Source organism: Gobio gobio (genome assembly GCF_949357685.1).
Source record: "Gobio gobio genome assembly, chromosome: 4".
Lineage (NCBI taxonomy): Eukaryota > Metazoa > Chordata > Actinopteri > Cypriniformes > Gobionidae > Gobio > Gobio gobio.
Genome location: NC_137100.1, coordinates 47,386,898 through 47,408,272, shown reverse-complemented (window position 1 = coordinate 47,408,272; position 21,375 = coordinate 47,386,898). Strand labels below are relative to the sequence as shown.

General features: G+C 38.9%; 1 protein-coding gene and 1 pseudogene across 3 annotated transcripts in view; one reads left to right on the top strand and one right to left on the bottom strand.

The window, feature by feature from the left end:
- The window catches only part of LOC307125682 (ankyrin repeat domain-containing protein 34B-like), a 407,861-nt pseudogene that overhangs the window by 6,696 nt on the left and 379,790 nt on the right, over positions 1 to 21,375 (top strand). The window lies entirely within an intron of this gene.
- The window catches only part of osbp2b (oxysterol binding protein 2b), a 145,074-nt gene that overhangs the window by 93,954 nt on the left and 29,745 nt on the right, over positions 1 to 21,375 (bottom strand). The window contains exons 2-3 of one of the 2 annotated variants that reach the window (XM_079815728.1): positions 19,166 to 19,374; positions 18,722 to 18,763 (exon numbers count right to left, since the gene is read on the bottom strand). In XM_079815728.1, coding sequence (XP_079671854.1) covers positions 18,722 to 18,763; positions 19,166 to 19,374 — 251 coding nt within the window. The remainder of the gene's footprint in view (positions 1 to 18,721; positions 18,764 to 19,165; positions 19,375 to 21,375) is intronic. The other variant, XM_079815729.1, reaches the window with a different exon arrangement.

Sequence of the window (21,375 nt, the reverse complement as noted above, 5' to 3'; positions counted from 1 at the left end):
TAAACAAACAAATAAATAATTGTAAAACACACTGTGGCTATATTTTAGGGCCTGCTTTAAGGCATATTTGCATTAAAAAAAACAAGCTCCCGGACCTTGGCTGGGCTGAGCCTGTTTCTTCTGTCCGAGATAATCTGCCCAGTCTTCGAAAATACTCTTTCTGATGGCACAGATGTGGCCACGATGCAAAGTCTAGCCTTCATGACCTCAGAAAGGCTTTTATAAACAGCTGAACATCTCCTCCACCATGCCAGAGGGTCTGATGTGCGGGGTAAGAGTGGCTCTGCAAGGTAGGCCCGCATCTCCACCATAGCATCTGATGTAATTGAAGTGGTAGCAGAAGGCCTCAAGCTTGCTACCCTCTCATCAAAGTCTTCCCAAAACATGGCCCCTGCACTGGAAGACGCACCAGAATCTGGAGGATGCTCCTCTTCAGTGTGAGTTGGATTAATCGCTGCTGCAGCTGCTGTAACCCTTTTCACTGTGTCTTCGGCTGCCTGGTGGTTGACAAAGGCTTGCTTTTTGAACCTTGGATCCAAGCAAGTTGCATCAGCAAGCTTCTCAATGAGCTCCACTCTGTCAAACCTTCTAGTCATTTCTGACATCAGGGTGTCCACTAGTTTTTTTACTGGTGCAAAGCTGGAGGGATTCCTTTGACTCCGGGCAACAATCCTCTGAAGACCTCTAGTCATCAATATGATTTTGGAAGCAGTCACAAACCTACAAAAATGTAAAGAAAAATGTACATACTGTACATATAACAAAGCCAAAATCAATATTACACATACTAGAAATACATGATTAAGAGATAGAGTTTAAAATGTGGTTTTGATATGAATGTTAATCAAAAAATGTTGATTTAAAAATACTTACTTTTCTGCACTCACTTCAAGCCATTGTAGAGATGATTGGCTCTTTGATGTCAATAAATCTTTTCAACATATAAAATGTTGAATTCCACCTTGTGGCCACGTCCTGTTTTAAACGCAGCTGCTCTTGACCCATTTGTTTTTGCGTGGCCTTCAGCTTATCGGAAGCAACTGTATCTGAACTCAACAGTTGACTTTACCTTTTGCAATATTTCTTGGACCTCTTTCAGTGCAGCTCTCACAATAAGGTTCAGCACATGGGCAAAACAAGGTATGTGATCCCAGTGGACGTGGTCTTTCAGGGCTGAAACAATGTTGCTGGCATTGTCTATGACACAGGCTACAATTTTGTCAACCACACCCCATTCATTTGTAACCCTGGTCAGCTCACTTGCCAGGTGAGCAGCAGTGTGTCTCTCAGTCAAGACAAAGCAGTCCAGGAGATAGGAGGTCATCATAAAATCCTCTATGAAATGGCAAGTCACAGCCATGTAACTTGTGGTAGTCACAGAGGTCCAGCAGTCTGTTGTAAGACATACAGCAGATGCATTCTTGATTTTATCCATGATGTCTGCCCTTAACTTCTCATACAGCCTAGGCATTACAGTTTTTGTAAGTGTTTTTCTGCTAGGTAGGCTGTATGATTGGTCCAGAAGAAGTGAGTATTCCTTAAAGCCCTTATCCTCCACTATAGAAAAGGGCTGAAAGTCGCAAGCAATCATTTTGACCAGAGCCTCATCAAGTTTGTTCTGTCTTAATGGATCCATTGGTCGTGTAATGAAGCTGCTCATAGAGGTTTGCTGTTGTGGCCTCCTTGACCTAACTGCTCCTTGGATGGTGGTGGGTGCTGCTGGTATACTGGATTCTGCAGATGAGGTGCCAGCCAAAGAAGTCGAATATCCAGCTGAAGAGGTGCTGGTGGTGGAAACAGCTCCAGCTGCTGCAGGGCCACCATCTTCAACCTCTGTTCTAACTTGTGCTAACAGCACAGTTGGATGTGAGGTTTTCAGGTGTCTTCTCAAATTTGAAGTGCTTCCTCCTTTGGTGCAAAAAAATTTCTTGCAGATGTTGCATTTTGCCTCAGTGGCCGAAGTTGCCACAAAATGAGTCCAAACATCACTCCTTTTTCTAGAGCTCATCATGATCTGTTTGAATCTCTTCTCTGCTCTTCACCTTGTGCAAAACAACGGGGGATTGGATGGGTGTGAAAGGGTCACTGTCCCCTTGGTGACAGCCTTGAGTGACAGTTGCAATATAACTCAATCATTGGCTAAACCCTTGTTTGACACACACACACACACACACACACACACACACACACACACACACACACACACACACACACACACACACACACACACACACACACACACACACACACACACACACACACTTTATCTGAAAAATAAATGTTCCACCATTATTGTCCCTGTCCATCACTCTTTTAAATGTTTATTGTGCATCTGTGGTGTGTTTTATTATTAATATTATTGCTGTTATTATAATATATAATAATAACTCACATTGTTATATATACATGAATATATATATATATATATATATATATATATATATATATATATATATATATATATATATATATATATATATATATATATATATATATATATATGCTATAATAGGCCTATAAGCTATGTTACAAAGGTGTAGGTTTCAAACTTTAGGTGACTAAAAAAAAATCACTAAAATAACACTAACCAACAGTGAATGACTCAAAAATATGCATGAATCCAAAATAACAGATTTTTATTCATTAATAACACAAGGACAACAAAATTATATAACAACTCAATAGAGAAAAATTAAATACAGTTGATTCAAAATTAGTAATAGTCTAATTAAATTTGTGATGTTAGACTTGAATAGTCAATATATTTCCCATATTTGTATATGTCTGATATTAACTGAGAATTATATTATCTGATATTAACTCGAGCTTTGGGTGCTCGAGCCCCTGCCCTTTTTCAAAATGAATCAAAAGTGCCCCTCTCAGACAAATATCAATGATAATATTGTGGTCAATAAAACTAAATAAATGTGATTATTATAACATGACAATGCATACAATAGTAACGAACGGCTCAAAAGTCGGACAATTTCTGTTGAGGCGTTGCCTTAACGCGTTGCTATGGGTTGCGTGCGTTTTGATTGACAGCTGATTTTCCACTGTTCGGAAGCGGCTCTCGAGCCAAATATGGTCCTTTCAGAGAGTGTGTGGCCTCACGGGAAAAAAGTAAACCAATATTTTTTTTTCATCCATAATCAGAGCTAATGTGTTGATTTAATTACAAAGCTATATATACAGAGCTATTTATTTTAAAGTATTACACAATTCACCAATGCCCGTTTGTCATGTATAGGCCATATATTCACCAACCAATCGTGATCTGGCAAAGCAAGTTCAAATTCCATTGAGCGATGTGAAGCGGTAATTATCTGTTCTTATTCATAAATCGGCTGAAAATTACATGGACAGACGAACTAACGTTTGTGGAACAATTTCCTGCGGTTTGGCTCATTTTCACTGACAAAATGGATTTTAACAGACAACAAACAAATCCCTGCACAAAACCACAGCAGCAAAAGTCGCATTAATGGTAAGTAGTGTTAAATTCACTTGTGTTTATGTAGCCTATATTGATACATCGTTTACTATTTCATGAAACTATCAAAGTTAACAAAACCCAAGTGCCACCGGCACCTACAGGCCTATTAAGTGAAGTGTGGCGAAATGGTTACATGAAAGGACTTTATTATATTACCATTTTTGAATATTATGCAGCATTATGAAATAAGTATCTTATGTTCATCAAGCCTGCATTTATTTGATAAAAAAACAGCAATATTGCGAAATATATTAAATAATGGTTTTCTATTTTAAAATAATTTAAAATATAATTTATTCCTGTGATCACAGCTGTATTTTCAGCATCATTACTCCACTCTTCAGTGTCACATGATCATTCAGAAATCATTCTAATATGAGGATTTAATGTCAATGATGGAAACTGTGATACTCTTTTAAAGATTCTTTGATTAATAAAAAGTTAAAAAGAACACAATGTAATAATATTTCACAATATTAGGCTACTGTTTTTTCTGTATTTTTGATTAAATAAATGCAGGCTTGATGAGCGTAAGGATATATACATATATATATATATACATATTGCCCCTTTTTTACATTTGAGCCCCTGCCCCTGACGAACTCTCTGCACGGCCCTGCAGACGAGAGACACGAGAGGCGGAGAACAAACGTGATTAATATGAAGTTGCAAAAGAAAGAATGTTTGGATCAGGAGGTGAGGTGAACTAACAGAGTTAGACTGCAATAGCCTGACCCAACAACTAATCAATTAAACATTTCAGTTTCTTATAATTTGGCTTTGGTTGCAGTACCCTATTGTAGCAAGTGGCTGATTTGTAATGACTACGCCACCCCGAAAACGGGGAAATTATCAAAAAGAACACGCAAATAAGCTCCACTTGGAAAGGGCAAGAGGCGTGAGTTTCCGTTTAAACAGATATCTTTATTAAAGTTAAAAAGAGTTGACAATTTAAAATCCTCAACACAGCATTTAATTGTTGTAGTCAAATGAAAAAGAAAACAAAATTAATCAATGCAAAGGGAGGCTGAGGCTTCCTTTATGAGAAGCGGGCTAGTATGGTACACCCAGTGCACAAAAGAAATCTCACCAATCAAAAATCACATCCACAAAGAATCACTGCAAATAATGACCAGAAATTGTGACACAGCAATAAATGACAACCCGTACTAAAGTGAAGCCTGTGTAACCCAACACCAGCCCGCTCCCAAGGAACACTCAGCCCCTGCAAAACACAGAAAAGAATTACATTAAAAGACAAACAAACCAGAATCAAAATACTGAACAAATATAAACAAAACGTAGGCTACAATACTCAAATTAGAAAAACGTAAAAGTATTAATTAAAGAAGGCAGCGTATACTGTCACAGCAGCAAAGATCAAACTCAGAACTGATCACGGCTCAAGATTGCAATATCACCGAGATCATTGATACCGCATAGCGGTAATCACTTCAATTAATAGTGACTGTTAACAAAACAGTCAAAATCACAAAAGGAACTGAGAGTTGGTGACAGTAATACAAAATAACTCAATACAAATAACAAAAACAAATTAAACCAACCAAAATAACGACCACAACAAAAGGAAACAAATATCCAGCCCACTGAACCACTGGACTAGAAGTGTCTGATGAACCAAAGCAGCAGCGCAGCCCAGAGCGCGGATTGGAGAGAGAGAGGAGGGGAGAGAAGGCGCAATGCCTTAACGAGGACCCTAACCCCCAATTTCCACCGGCTGCGTTACGGCTGCGGAACGGCTCCGCTGCGTGACAGCTCCGTGTTCCGTCGTCCGTCAATACCCACCAGGTCCGGATTTGTTGCGGAACGGCTGCGGTCATGACTGACAGCTGACGTCACGAGGCCCCATGTAATCTCGCGAATTCTGGTGTGATCGCGCGATATGTAGTTTCTATAAACAGAACTACCAAACCAGGAACAGTTTCCCATCCTTTTTAATGTTGTCCTTATAAAAAGGATGTGAGGGGTCATAGATGATGGGTTGATTCTGTACCTCAATAATCAGCATTTCTTCATCCATCGTGTCAACGGGGTTAAAACAAGCCTTTCTCCGCCCATTATGACGTTTTCAAGGTGTAGTGTAGGGAAAAATGAGCGCGGTGTATTTTATTTTGAAAATTAAACGGATCTTTTATTTTGTTTCTGGCTGTTCTGTTTTGTCACTCGACTTCCTGTCCTGCGTACTCTGCCCTGTAGTGCTGCGGAGCGCTCCGGCATCCGGCAAAAATAGAAGCTCTGCGTATTTGATGCGTTGGGCTGCGGATCGCCGGAGTCGGAACGCAGCTGTAACGCATTCAGTGGAAATACACTCATTGACTTTAATGGAAACCTATTGACTCCGCCGCCGTGACGGAGCCGTAACGCAGCTGGTGGAAATTGGGGGTAAACGTAAACATTTATTACACTTTCAACTTAAAACATACACGATTTACAAGGGAGAAACAAACTACTCACCTTATTAGACGACGGGACACTCACAACCACACACACACGTCATACTGTAGCTCCTTTAGTTGATGGGTGAACAGCTGGTGCACCGATCTGTCTACTGTGCTGCCCGGACGCGCAGGTGGGCACCCTGTAAACACACTGCGCTAAAACGCATAACTTACAGGAAACTTAAACCAAACTTCACAACACCGAATGTACCACATTAAAACGTACCTGAGGGTAAGCAGTACACCACGCACACACAAAACTCTGGCGGACCAACGTCACACTAAAGGCCCGGGTATACTTCACTTACCGTGCCCGGACGCGTCACGCGCGCAGCCCTGTCCGCGCGTCTTTCAAAGTATACTACACAACGGATGCACGCGGATGATCGCGTTCGACACATGCGCAGTAAAAAAGTGTCTATGCTCTACCAGACATCAGATGGCAGCATTGAGTCCTGTCATCAGCGGGACATTCGCTGGGCATGGTCGGAGAAGAACTGTAGTGCATCCACCATTGCAACATAGTTTGGAAGAAACACTGAAGAATAAAAAATTCTCAGTTTTTTTTCCAAGCGTGTTGTTTTTAAACCGGTCTTTGCACACTCTTATTCGACGGCTGAACACTGTGATCAATACTGTGCGTATTGCCACCTAGTGGACTCTTCTGTACTGCTGGCGCATGCGCTGTTGCACGCGGACCGTCCGCGCGGTCTCAAAATTTGGGCTGCGCGCGGACGGGCTGTGCGGCCGGCCGTGAGCCCTCCGCATGACGAAAATTACGTCATGCGGGCGGTGCACGAACGCGGACGGCCGAAGTATACCCGGGCCTTAAAGTAAAGATCGCATGATATCACTCATAGCATTCAACTCTTACAACAAAGCTACATTGCTACAAACACATTAGCCTGGATGCCAGCCGAATTTAGCCCCGCCCACAAAATGTTTTGCTCGGGCAATTCGGTCTGGACTCGCTCCATAGAGGAAAATTTTATGCCCGAACAGAAACTGTTCGGACCAATGAAATTGTCAGGGCGGGCTTTAGACGATGATGGACAGATGATCAACAGTAACGTAATCATCCACATCATCGAAGGCTCTTGGGTTGAATTTGCTCTTATCCTAAACGGAGAACTTGTTCGTATATGCATTCACCTTCACTATTTCTCTCAGAAACGATGATCGTGTTGGTAAGTACTCTATGTATCCTTAAATTATTTTATTACTGCCAAAGATCGTTTACACTCTTCTTTTTCTTGTAACGTTACTTAATCCAGCGTGCGTACATTTTCTCAATATGTGACGTGCGGGACAAGGGGTGAAAATGCTGTGCGGTACAACGCAAAGCGGGACGGGTGGTCACCCTACTGACAACGGGTTACAATGACATCAATAACAGACAAGGACACACGGCAAACATGAGGGCTTAAATACACTGAGACTAATGCCGCGTTCCAGGCAATCCGTAACCCGTGTTTTTCCAACCTTCTACCCGTGAAAGTGGACTGGAACGGCAGCCAAACCCGTGACTTCCCACCCGTGAACTCGGACTAGATCGATGTACTCCCAGTCCCAGTTACGAGTTTTGACGTCACATAGCCCGCGAAGCAACAATGGCAGCCTCCTACGGATGCAGTGTTTATGAAACAAGTATACAAATAACGTAAAATAAAAGGTAGGCCTATAACAGCTTTTCTTGCCGTCTGCGCTGTTTTTCTCCTCCGTTTCCCTCAAATAAGCAAGGAGTAAGCACCTTTGGCGATAGAAATGATTGTCAATGAGCATACAACCCGTACGGTCCGCCATGCTTTGTTTACATCTAACTACCACACAATTCCTTGCACTCAGGCAGTTTGGCGTGACTTTGCCTGGAACGCTATAAAGTAGGGATGGCTGACGCGAAACTGACGTTTCGGCGCTTTGCCGAGATCCCGAAGCGCAGATGTATGGCGTTCCGAAGGGTTCTTTAATATGCACTGCATGAAAAGTGGGATTTTCGTCAGTATGTGGCACTGTAGATTGCCGTGAAACTTCAGGTTTACGACTGTGCACGGCAATTTGCAGGCAACACCGAAAACTGCCGTAAATTGTCGGAAATTGACGTGGGCCTTGCTTGGCAGTTGTCCCCCCATGACCCCCCCTCCCCTTAATTCTAGGGGAGGCTTTATCATGTAAATGAAGATGCTGTGAGCTACACAAATGCAAATCAGAGTAGCAGCAGGGGGAGTTTTATCTAGGTTCTGAATTTTTTTGACTAAAACAAGTTTAAAGTTTAAGTTAAAATGTTAACTTAAATTTAAGTTAAATGTACTCGTTTTAGTTCACATTACTAAATTTTTAGGGCAACCAGTTTGCTCCAATTTTTTAAGTAGATTCAACTTGTCCGGGCTCACAGTGTAGATTAATTACTCTGTATGTCATTAGCAATAACCAATGTTATGTAAAAAAAATAAAAAAATACAGGACAGCAGTTCATGTCTTCAACCTTTAGAGAGGTTATGTGATGCAACAAGACAATGAACCAAAGCACACAAATAAATCAAGTAAAGCATACAGTTTACATACCAACATTAATTTTTCCACCCTGCACTGTGAATGATTTTTTAAATGGCTATTAATCATAAATGTGAAAAGTACAAGTTTGTTTGTTTATAGTTAAGTCAGATTGTGTTTTTCTGTAATTGTCATTTAAATTGAGCTCACACCACATTTTATGAATTATCAATGCAGATTTTCAAGAGGTGGTTTCCTGGACAGGGTTTAAATTATGCCAAGAGTAGGCCTTAATCTATTTAATCGTGAGTTAAAAAATTGTTGCCTGGAACAAAGATTAAGCACAGATTACTAACACCTGGACTATGAGTCCTGAACTAAAATAAACTGGATTCATTTACAGTTTTATCTAATTGCTTACACACAATTTCTGAAAATATGGCTCCATTTCTTGTAACTCTACACACAAAACATCAGACATCTCTTGCAAAAGCAACACTTTGTGCAAAACTATTTTAACTATTTCCAAAAATGTTGTTTTTGCATATATCTAACTACACACAATGCACAACTGAGGAATTTACAGTTGAACTGAAATCAACTGAACTGAATCAACACTGAAGTCACTTGAGCTGAATATTGACACGGAAACTGCGAAGTTTAGCTCGGAGTCGATCGAGAAGAAAAAGGGTTAGATCCGTTTTTTGTCAATGTGAGTATTTTTCAGGTTGCTTATTGTCTTTATGGATTGTATTACAGTTGCTGGAAGCGAGAGTGTGCTGGATGAGGTGGACGTTTGGAAGTCCGCGACCATTGAACTCATATCTGACGAGGAAGACGGCTTTGTTGACGGGGTGTCTGGATGGATTGTGCGGCCACCGCCCTCTCGCAGCCTGGAGCTCGACGAACTTTACATTACATTACGAGACATTACTGCTGCACTGTACATAGTTGTGTGTTTAACAATAAAGCTCTTTCTTTGAGTAAACCGCTGTGTTTTATAAATGAAGCCCTTTCTTTGAATGAACAGCTGTATGCTTATAAATGAAGCCCCTTGTTTGAATAAACGGCACGGTCCGTATAATTTTCCCATATATTCCTTGATGGTATGAATACTTCATAGCACAATAACATTAATATGAAACAAATTATTACAACATAAATAGGGCTCGGGCGCTGCGTTGCATTCTGGGACGTGGCGGCCATGTTGATGGCCTCGCGAATGTAAACATACAGCAAATCGAACGAGGAGAAGCAGAGTTGGGAGAAAGAAAAACTATGTTAAAATCCCGAAAAGGATGTGGAATTTACCGGGATACGTTAAATAGGGAAGGCAGGGACCGGTATATGGACAAAATTGGAACTATTAACGGTTTGGATTCATATGAAATTTGCAGTTCAAAAATGGATGGGTTCAGGAGCTGCAGACCATGAAGCCTATGTAACGTTAACCTTTTACCTTGAAGCATTCTGCACCGTTCTGTGTTCTCGGGTTGCACTACTTGCAAATAAACACTGAAAAATATCTGATTGTGTGACACTTCTTGCTTTTGCACATTATACGGTTATTGCGATTGTGTGACACTTCTTGCTTTTGCACATTATATTGATTTAAGTATATTTATTTTGAAGATTGTGGGTATGGATGCAACAGACACTTATGGCTGTATTTAATGCACATTTATTTTATTTCAACGCTAGGGCTCATGTTTGTCAGAGCACAACATACATACACAATCTTATAGAGGAATGTCATGTATTCGTCCTTGCTTGGCAACACCATGTGAATCGGTACTTTATCTGACAAAATAGTGTACTTGTTGCGGACGGTTACAATCACCCTTTCCACGTGAATTCGGAGGTGGGCATTTTTTCTTGTGCTCCCCACATCTCTTGCATCCAGCTGACAGCGTTCTTTTGTGAAAGCAGGGATCTTTACCTCGGCACACATAAGTCCCACACTGTCCTTTATGTCAAAGCCGCGATCAGCCAACACCATATCCCCAGGTAACAGTTTGTCCATTTTCGAACTTTTTCCCATGGCGATTATGTGATCTAGTGTTACACCCCACAATGCAGCAACGGTTTACCATGGTTTCCAATAATAACGCCAAATTAAGACACACGACTGAGAGGGAGCACGTCTATAAACAGTGCGCAGTAGTCCGAGTAGCAGCAAATGAGGCCATCAACATGGCCGCCACGCAAAGTAATGACGTCATACGCCCGAGCCCTATTATATATTTATTATTATTATTGGGGTTTACATTTATAATGAGCCAGGGGGACCAATAATGATTGGTTTGCAGTGATCTGCCAACCAATCACGAGGGATTTTTCTTTTTTAAATGTAGTGGCTTCAGCCAATAGTGAGTGAGTAAATTCAAGTCTGGCCGTTGACTCTCTGGTTTCGCTGCTATTCATATGCAAATTAGAGGCGTCGCACCTCCGCGCGGTCTCTCAGCGGGGGGCTCTCCACCTACGTCATGGTTCGTTTACGACAATTTGTGGCACAGACGAACGCGACGTTCGCTGCCTATAAATTGTCGAAAACTGCCGAAAATTAGGGAGATTTCCAGGAGTATACAGGCGTTTACGGGGTCGAAAATCCCACTTTTCATGCAGTGATGACTTCGCTATGGCGCGTACTCCGTGCCAAAACCTAACATCCGAACGACCGATCGAACGTCTATCCGAACGTCTATCCGAACGTCTATCCGAACGTCTATTACTTTGAACGTCTTACTGAACGGGTGGACCCACGTGACGACATGACGTGACGTCAACGTCTTGAAATTATATATTTTTTTACCATGTAACTATCCAAGCTGATGTGTAAAGACTCTAAATGGACACTACAAGCACTAAATACAGATATTTTTACATAAAAGAATACTCAACCATTTCCTGCATCCTGCTGTACTTCCCTGAATAAGCCTTTAAAGATGTTGTAGCTATTCTAAGTGTTTCTGAGTGATGAACTGAAAAACCTATCATGACTTTCTCTGTATTCCATGACAGAAGGAGCTAATATTTCGAACACCACTCACCTATTTTAACTGTACATACAGTAGTAGGCTACTGTTCATTAATGTCTTTGTATTTTCCCATATTATTTTATTTATATGTAGGCTATATCAATTTTTATGTAATCGTTTGCTCTTTAAAAAAATATATTTGTATGTGGTCTGTTATTGTTTTAGAAGTAAGAGTTAAAAGTTAGAAGATAAAGAGTTTTAATTTCAAGGTCATGGGACCATGTCCATTGACTTTTCATGGTAGTAACAGATTGAGATTATTCAATAAACACTTTGTTATTTTCATACAATAAACATATTGTCATATTGTTATTTGTTATTTATTTTGTTATTTTTTGTTATTTTTATCATGATTTCGTCTCCTTCCTTCTGATATTCCCTCTGCTGACTCGTGGGCTTGTAAAACAGTGAGTTAACATAAGCTGTTGATGTTTTTGGATATTAAAAGGAACTCTGATATATGAATATATTCTGCAGAGAGAGAGAGAGGTCATGTCAACTCAACACTGGATCTACCATGCATTTTCACTGTCTCTCATGTTCTCATTTTATATACAATCCCAAATACTTGGTAATGTACATACAGACTTTATCCCAGTTTGTAAGATTGTATATTTTAATATTAGAATCAGTGCTAATAATAGTATAGGCTAGATGCCAGATATATTATAAATTGTTTTAAGATTAAAAAAAAAACATTGTTTCTGGATAATATGGATTTTTTTTCACGGTTCTCTCACGATTCTGAAAACAAAATATTAATACAACTAAACAAAATAACATTGATACTATGAGGTTGTAGGCTACTATAAATTAGTCTATTATTTAAATGAATGAATTTATAGGCTATAGCCTATACAAAAAATATATTTTATGAATGAAGACTAGTTCATCCTGAGTTTTTGAACGGATCTCTTGAATGAATGATACAATGAACTACATCACCTAGTGGAATAGTATTGTAACATAATCTTTATTTAAAGCATTACTTTCAAAGGTAATTTACTCATTTCTGGACCATAAACTTTTATTCCAATACTTTCATTATTATTTGATGTTTGCAAAACATAAATTATTATCTTTTAATGAATAATAGTTCAAACAAGCCTTAAAATACATATTGTTGTCATATTTTTACCAGACCTCAAAATTAACCCATAAGTAAACCAGCCACAGCTTCTTTTTAAGGTGAAGAAATTGGTCTTGCAATATTCCTAACTTGTAAGTTGCATTAATAGGCTATATATTAAAAAACATGCATACAAAATAGGCTAAATAACAAACTAATAAAAAGTGGATCAAATCTAAGCTTTTATTTCAAGAACAATAGGCGGAGTTTCACTTTTGTGTTTGGGGGGGGGGGACCTTGGGTATGATTTATATTATTATAAATAACAATAATAATGTTATTTGTAATAATAAATACCCCCCCCCCCCCCCCCCACACACACACACACACACACAATAAAATAAGAAATGGACTTTAACTGTTAGCACCAGTTTCACGTGCCTCAATCCATGCAGAGTTTTTCAGAAAGTCAGCCGCGCACCATTAATCTATTTCAGAGTGCCAGTATGAGATTAATGCAATGTTTCTGCTCAAAACTCACTCTGTGACCTTATGCAGATATTATATATAATAACGGACGGATAAATATAATGAGACCACTGATCATTTATATAGGCTAGATCAGTGAATGAGACAGAACGCTGAAATTTGCCGACATCGTAAGGTAGCCTAAATTATTATCACGCAATATTGACTAATGCAGGGACGTCACTAGGATTGGAATACAGGGGGGGCTTAGCCCCCAGGGTATTTGTAACTTGCGTTTGCAAAATCTTTGCACTCACATCTAGAGCTACACTGACGTCAACAACCAGTCAAGAAACCAAGATTTTAAGAAGTAAAACGTGACAGACATATCCTCTTCTTCCATTTCTACTCTGTTAAAGAAAAGTTACTGTAATGTTAGCTTTTAGACACATCAAAGCTGATTGGGGAATTTACTTAGGTCAGATTTTGCTCCTGATGAGTTACTATAAGCAATGACTTATATTGTCTGTCTGCTCATGTAAATGTATGAAAAGGTAATAGCATACTATATCTAATTCCTCTCTATATAAGATAAGTTGTCCACAGAATGCTATTTAATTACACAGAACCGCATGTATTCAACCCATTTTTTTTCAACCCTAAAATACAAATATACCGCTAAACCTAAAATTGAGCTAAACCTATACAAATAACACAGCTGTGCAGTTTTCAATTTACCCTATACAATAGCCTAATGAGATAACATTGTTTAATATTTGAATCACAGCTTATATAGGCCTAGTGTTTTGACATCGACAACCCAAGTGCATTTTACCTCAAACTTGCGACTAGTTAACTTTCTAAAATAGCAATCGCTTCTCGGGTCGACATTAACTCACTGACAAAATTATATTCTGAATTAAAAATATTTTATACCACTTTTTAATGTGTGATTGTGTAAAGGTGTTCACGAGATACCAACCTTTCGCGAACTTGCTTTCAACGTCGAACACTCGTTCTCAAGAAGACGGCGGTGAGCACGGGCTGTGTGTGTGTGTGTGCGTGCGTGCGTGCGTGTGTGTGTGGGTGTGGGGCGCGCGTGAATGAGAGACGCAGGGAAAGGAGATGCAGCAGAACGTTATTTGCTCTATGAAATACATTGATAAAGACAAAAACTTAGGACATTTAATCCATCATTTTATTTTAGCTAGTTTTGCCAAACACATTATAGATTTGGTTAGTTATCGTTTTTTTTTTGTAATGCCTCGTTTTTATTTTTATTTCAGTTAACGACAACCCACCTAGTTTTCGTTTTTTCGTTCATTTTCGTTAACGATTATAACCTTGGTAACGGAGATGAATCCTCCAGGCAGTTTTTTGCAGGAGCGCTCCGGTCTGCAACGCTCTGAAAGCTGCCACAGTTCACCAACGAGACGCGATCATCTTAATAGCACAAGGACTCTTTGTAGCCTACTTCTGTCCAAATATCGACTTTTCGGCTATTTTTTTGTAGCTGGATATATATAATTTGTTGCATCTAAATATGAATGAGGAGGATAATTATTGATAAATCAAATTGTTATTGTTGTTCTTATTATCATTTAGGGGGGCTTAGGAACATTTTGGGGTAGCTTCAGCCCCCCTAAAATAGGCCATTTTCATCAGTCTGTTGGTTTTTAATTATCATATTAAGAAAACATGCATGCGTTATTTTGCCTTTTTAAGAAAGTATTTCATTTATTCTTTTTGCGGCATAGTTTTTCACCTAGACATATTTAACAGCGCTTCGTCAGACGTAACATCCCGCCTTTCACAAATAGCCTACAACAACAGCCGTTTTTAAAATCCTATCCAATGGTTGAAAAGAAAGGAGTAAACACGGTCACTAGTAGGTTGTGACGGCTGTCAATCAAAATGTGGAGCGGATTCGTTCCATGTAGAAAACGAATGGATAATTCGGTAAATTGGTTATATTCTTAACATATAATATAATATATAAGTATAATATATAATATTTCATGTTGCTTTATATTTTATTTGTTCAGTCAGATCTGATGCCTGCTGCCTTTGGGCTCAGTGATGTTGAATTTAAATGACATGTAAAATGTTACATTGTGATGTAATGGTGTTTTCTGGAAGGGACTAAAGAACAAAGTATTTTTATCATCTGAAAGGCAGAATACATATGTTTTTATTAAGTTAGATAGATAGACATTGTGTAACAGTTTCAGGTTATGTTTTAGTGTCGGTAACATGTCCCACATTGTCCCACACAAACTTAGTAATTGTCCCACATTTGGTTTGTTTGATGGTGGTCACCCTAGTTGTCAGGCAAGTCTTTGTTTCTTTGTTAAGTCAAGTCAGTTTAGTTTGCAACGTCTTTGTTTTATGTTTGGATTTTGTAAATAAAAAGCTGCACTTGGGTCCAACAACTTGCCTCCAGTGGTAAACTGTTACATGTATAAAGCACTATAGAAATAGAAAGTGACATGAATGGTATGCCTATTCAGTATATACCGGTATTTACAAAATAAACAAATGCAAGGGTGAAAATGTATTTGTTTTGATTTCTAAGTATTGAAATGAGCTATTTACACAATAAACAGAAATGCAAGGGAGTAAATATAAATAATAAAAACTTTCAAAAAAAATAATGCCTTTAAAATGGCAGTGTTTTCCAAAAGAAAAACGAGCTGTTAGTTTTGAATAACGTGTCTAATGTGTTTAGTGTTTGTTTTACAATTGCAAACTGAGTGTAAAGCAGTTTTGCAAAGTTGGTCTGAAGATTAGGTATATGAGTGAATGGTTTCACTGAGTGGGCCTCTCAAGTAACACTTTTAGTGTGTAAGCACTTTTTAAAAACTGTAATCGAAAAATCCTGACAAAAACAGCTTCCACAAAAACATTAACCAGCACAACTGTTTTCAACATTGATAATAATAAATGTTTCTTGAGCACCAAATCAGCATATTAGAATGATTCTGAAGGATCATGTGAGACTGAAGACTGGAATAACGACTGCTGAAAATTCTCACAATCACAGAATTTTTACACACTAATTTTGTAATTTAATATGCATTTATGCAAACTAGATGATCTATATGTGGTCTTCAATGTAAGGGTCCAACGTAATGTCAAAGTAAGTGGAAGATGGGGAGGTTTCAGGGTGATTTTACTAACCTTGACTATTTTTTTTAAACATGATTCATTACTGACCGTTTATGCTAATACATGGCACATAGAAAATGGGCATGAATCATTCCTGTTTGAGATTTTTGGATTGACCACAAACACAAAAGACATCATCAGCATTCTGTCTGTCATTCTTACTGACACACATAACGCTCACATACACAGAATACACTGAATGCTACAGCACTGCAAAAATAGAACGCTTGGGTTTGTTTGTGTGTGAGAGGAAAGAGTGGGCCGCATCTGGAATGGAATGGAGAGGCGGCTGGAGCACAGCCAGTGTTTCATATGTATGAGAGTCTGACATACAAGAGCGATTAGAGAGAAAAATAAAAAAGAGCTCTGTTGTCATGCGAGCGCTGGCTAGGTTCTCATGAGAACTGAAATCATGTGCCAAAATGAGCACTCCTGCCCCCTTGTGGTGAACCTGTTAAAAGCAGAAGCCTTCTTTTCCCCCATTTTATCCCACTTACAGCAAAATATCTTAAAGTATAAACCATTTTTGATAGAGAGCAAAATGTACATGTATGGTTAACATCTGCAGCGTTGAGATCATAAAACACAAGTTCTAATCAAAAGCAGAAGCCATCTGCTTCAGGAGCTCACCGAGCCATGGCAGCTGTGTGTGTCACAGGAGATGAGCGTTTCAGGTCTCAAATATAGGACAGCACTGTAACATGGCAAACGTGCTGACACACTCTGACCCTGAGTACTGCCAAAAAACTAATACAACACACTGAGCGATTCCTACAGTCTAGTATGATTTTTCTTTGCTTATTTTTCATGGAAAGGAAGCGAACAAGTATCTGTAAACTCATGCAGCAACAGCTTTTAATATAAGAAAAAATGGCTAAATAATAACTTGTCTTACTCTTTCATAAAACAAGAGTGGGCTGCATAATAGGAGGCACTAGCAATATTTACATTGACTGCAATAATACTGACCTTATTCTAAATAAGATACTCAAAATTATTTAATTTATATTTCCATTTGCATTTGAGGTTTTTGATTAATGAATGCTGTACATTATTTATACCCAACTCTCAGTTTAGTAAATAGATGGAGTCTTGCAGTCCATGTAAACATGTCCTCTGGAGGCCAGAATCCCCAAAATTTGAATAGCACTGTTATGTAAACATAATACATAAAATCATACTCCATGCAGTACCATCTCATCTAGCCTGGTTCAGCATTCATATGAACAGATCATTGACAGGTCAAAGACATCTTTAGGGGAAAGAGAGATTTGACCTATCTGAAGCAAAGCCGTGACCCACATAAGATACTACAAACGAAACAATCTACGAAAACAACTTCTTTGACCCAATCCAGTCCAAATGCAATCATTCCACGTCTCAACAATAAGGATTGGACAGTGTGGTCGTTTCACATCAGCTGACAGAGCTGTCTATTGTCTTATTAGGCCAGTGCTGGATTTTCACCAAGTCTTATATTCACACTGAAATATTTGGTTTTCTATAATATATTGACCACTGTAGCTCAATTCTAATGTTATCCAGCTGGCTAAGATACAGTAGATTAAGTTTTGTCAAAATGTATAATTGTTTTGGAATTTAGAATGGGTTGAAAATGCTAAATCATCATGTGTCTTTATTTATTTATTTATTTTCGGACAAAGTGTGGTATAGCGCTTTAATTACCAGTTCTTATTGCTTAAAAAGGAATCACTTCATTACATTTATTTACATACAATTTATATTATTAATTAAAAAAACTATGATTAAATTGCTTTTATTGATTATAATTACATTGACTTAAAAACTACAATATTTGTAAACAGAACTTAATTCTGCTTTTAGTTCATTAAAAAAAAATGTTTTATGCAAAAGTAAACCAGTGAAAACACGGCAAAAAAGGCTTTTCTTATTTAGTATTTTTGTCTTGTTTCCCGTCTAAATATCTAAAAAAAATTATAATTATTATTGTTTTCTGGAAGATAAAATAAAAATGAAGCAAGTTTTTGCTTAAAACAAGCAACATTATCTGCCAATGGGGAAAGAAAAATAATATTGTTTCTACTTTAAATCTTGTTTCTTGTTTCTGTTTGGGACTGATTCTTTGGCAGTGAATCCATTAGCAGAGCAAGTACAAATTTGATCTACTGTCCCAACTGAGCCAACAATAGAAAAAGGGCAGTCGTGGCTTAACGGTTCAGAGAATCAGAATGGTAAGCCGAAGGTTGCGGGTTCGATTCTCAATAACGGTGGGAAATGACCATGGTGTGAGGTGCCCTTGAGCAAGTGTGCAGTGTGTGTTCACTACTCACTGCTCCTAATGTGTGTGCACTAACTTGGATGGGTTAAATGCAGAGGACAAATTCAGAGTATGGGTTACCTTCACGTCACAATAAATAAAATAAAAAGATGAAAAATCCTTGTTGTTGATCCTTACATTTTCCTGCAAGCAACACACTTTTTTTTTTACTCTGAACTATGTCAACCCTTTAAACATGATGCAAAGCCTCTGTAAGAAGCCCATTCACCTTACCAGACTGATAACAGTGTGTTAGCGGGGTTGTGTGGCCATTGTCTAAAAGCACAAACATTTTCCATTTAAACCCTTTATGCAGCAACTCATTTAACACAACTTAGTGGTCAGTTCAGAGCAGAGAGAAGCTTACTACCTAAAAACATTTCTGTACTGTTTCAATTACACAGTGACACACTTTAAACCACATGACAAGATGCCATGTTGTCAATATGGCTGGTGATTGGCAACTTTATTATGACCTGTTTATATTAGGAACCTTTAGATAAATGATCGGTATAGACTATCTATGACCAATGTGATTTGTTGATTATAGATGAATCATTGTGCCACTGTGCACACAAGCCCAACACAATTTGGGGTATTTAGTGTAGCAACGATCCATTTCAGCTGAAAAATATGAACTCAAAAAACAAATATCTATGTCCATCAGAGTCTTCTTACCGGACTGATCGTTCATCATTCGGATGGCTTTGGCCTTAGCTAGCTCCAGTGCTGTGACCCATCTCTGCCTCTCCACCTCTGTGCTGGCTTTCAGATGATAAGTGCGCCCCCCGCTGCTCAGAACAATATTGCAGGCGTCTTCGGTGTCAATGTGCGCTGTGGCCAGGTTGATGGTGCCACGACACGTATGGGCCATCTCCGCCTGCGTCCTACCATAAGTGACCAAAACGTGGAGGGGAGACAGGAAAAGAGAGGTGTGTTAGTACATGATGGGTTATAATAGTGTTAAATCATTAATACAAATTTCCAGTTTGGCAAAAAAAGATGCATTACTTGTTAAGCATATAAGTGTGTAGGATAGCTGTACTGTGGATGAAGTCACATGTACAGTGAATGACATCATGTAAATTAACATAGATAAGTTGTGTGTGAGAGAGAAAAACACTGAGTAGCCATGAGTGTTACATTGCTATACGCAGCTGCACAGAATGGAGGTTAATGGCTATTGTGTGTCCGCTGGCCAAACAACAACACTCAAACAAACCAGCCAGTGTCACAGAGAGAGAGAACAGAGCGTGATGTAAACCCTGATAGAGAGATCAGGAAGAGAACTTACAGTCCCATTATCAAACAGCAAAGAAACTACTGAGGCATGTCCTTGTGGAAACAACATTCCTCGAACGAGCAAAAGAGAAAAGCACAGCATGATAGATGCAGAATTAGCTTTGTTTACTCTGTTCTCTACAAAACCCTTGACCTCAATGCCGCATAAGGATCTCCATTAGTGAGAGACTGATGCATCACTCAAGAAGATCAATCGCTTAACGTGCCATTTGAAGATTATTGCCATCTGCAAGCATTTTTTTTGTTTTCAATTTATTAATAAACTTGAGTAAAAGAATAGTTGACAAACAAGATTCAATTCATTGAAACTGACAAATATATATTTAAGTACAGAACAAATACTCTCTTGATAAATATGAGCTCTTAAAAATGGCATGTATAATAATTTACAAGAATGTAACAATGTAACATTGTTTAAAATAATGTTAGACATCATAGCAACAACCCTAACATTGTGGAAGTATAGAGAGAATGATATATAGATAGAAACTATAGAACGGTAAAACAATAGATAGACAGAACGATAGACTGAACGATAGGTAGAACAATAGATAGACAAATAGACAGATGGTAAAAGTGTCTGGTTGAGGGTGGCTGGTCTTTTAAAGTGTGAAATATCTCAGGCCTGAAAGGATCCCAGACCCTCTTGTGAGTCTGTCAGGCCTTTCTGAGGAGCTCTAATTTAACCAAGCCTTGGGTAGAGGTCTAACAAAAGCATATAAAGCCTCACAAAACACAGCCAGAGAAAGAGCTTCCTCACTTAGCTGCTTACGAAACACTGATTCAAACACCACACCATGATTCTTTGCTTACTCTCAGAAAGAATGGGACAGTAAAAGGCATGAAGGGACAAAGAGGAGAAGCAGAAAGGTGGGGAAACACACAGCGAGCAAGATCCCTGTCTCTCTCTGTGTTAGTGTTTGTGTGTGTGTTACTGCTCTGGTAACCCGGTATCTGTTGCACAGCTCTGATGGAATGTCAAAGCTCTGACCTCTCAGAGAAATTGTGAGAAGAACTCCACAGTTCAGAGCCGGACAGACATTTCTGACACAGATACACACTGTGTTTGTGGAAATGATTGTGTCTGTAATGTAACGTTTATATTTTCCAGCAGAAGTGTACGTGTGCATGAGTGTGTTCTAAAGCAGTGGATCTCAACTAAATGCTAAATGTCAACAAAATTGCTTTCTTTTCAATTGTTCTTGTGAGCTGCATGCAAAAGAAAACATAGAGCACAACTAATGTAGTCTGAGGCCCTGTTTTCCTTTTAAAATGCGCAACTTTTGCTACGGTTAAGCCTGGTATCCACATTTCTCCAGAGTTTTCCACCCTTGAAAATGGAGATTGAAAACTCCAGGATTGCGTTTCAGTGTAGAAGGACCAAAATAGAGATTTTGAAAATGAAGGCGTGGCTTCCCACATTTGCTCCCTGATTGGGTCTTCTGGATCACTGTGTCATCTGGCTCATCCCTGTTTCGTCAACCATATGACCATTACGATACCGGAACACGACAATAACAGACCAGAGCCGTCTCTCTCAGCGGCTCTGTAACACAACACCGACGTGTTGCCTCCGATCTTTCGAA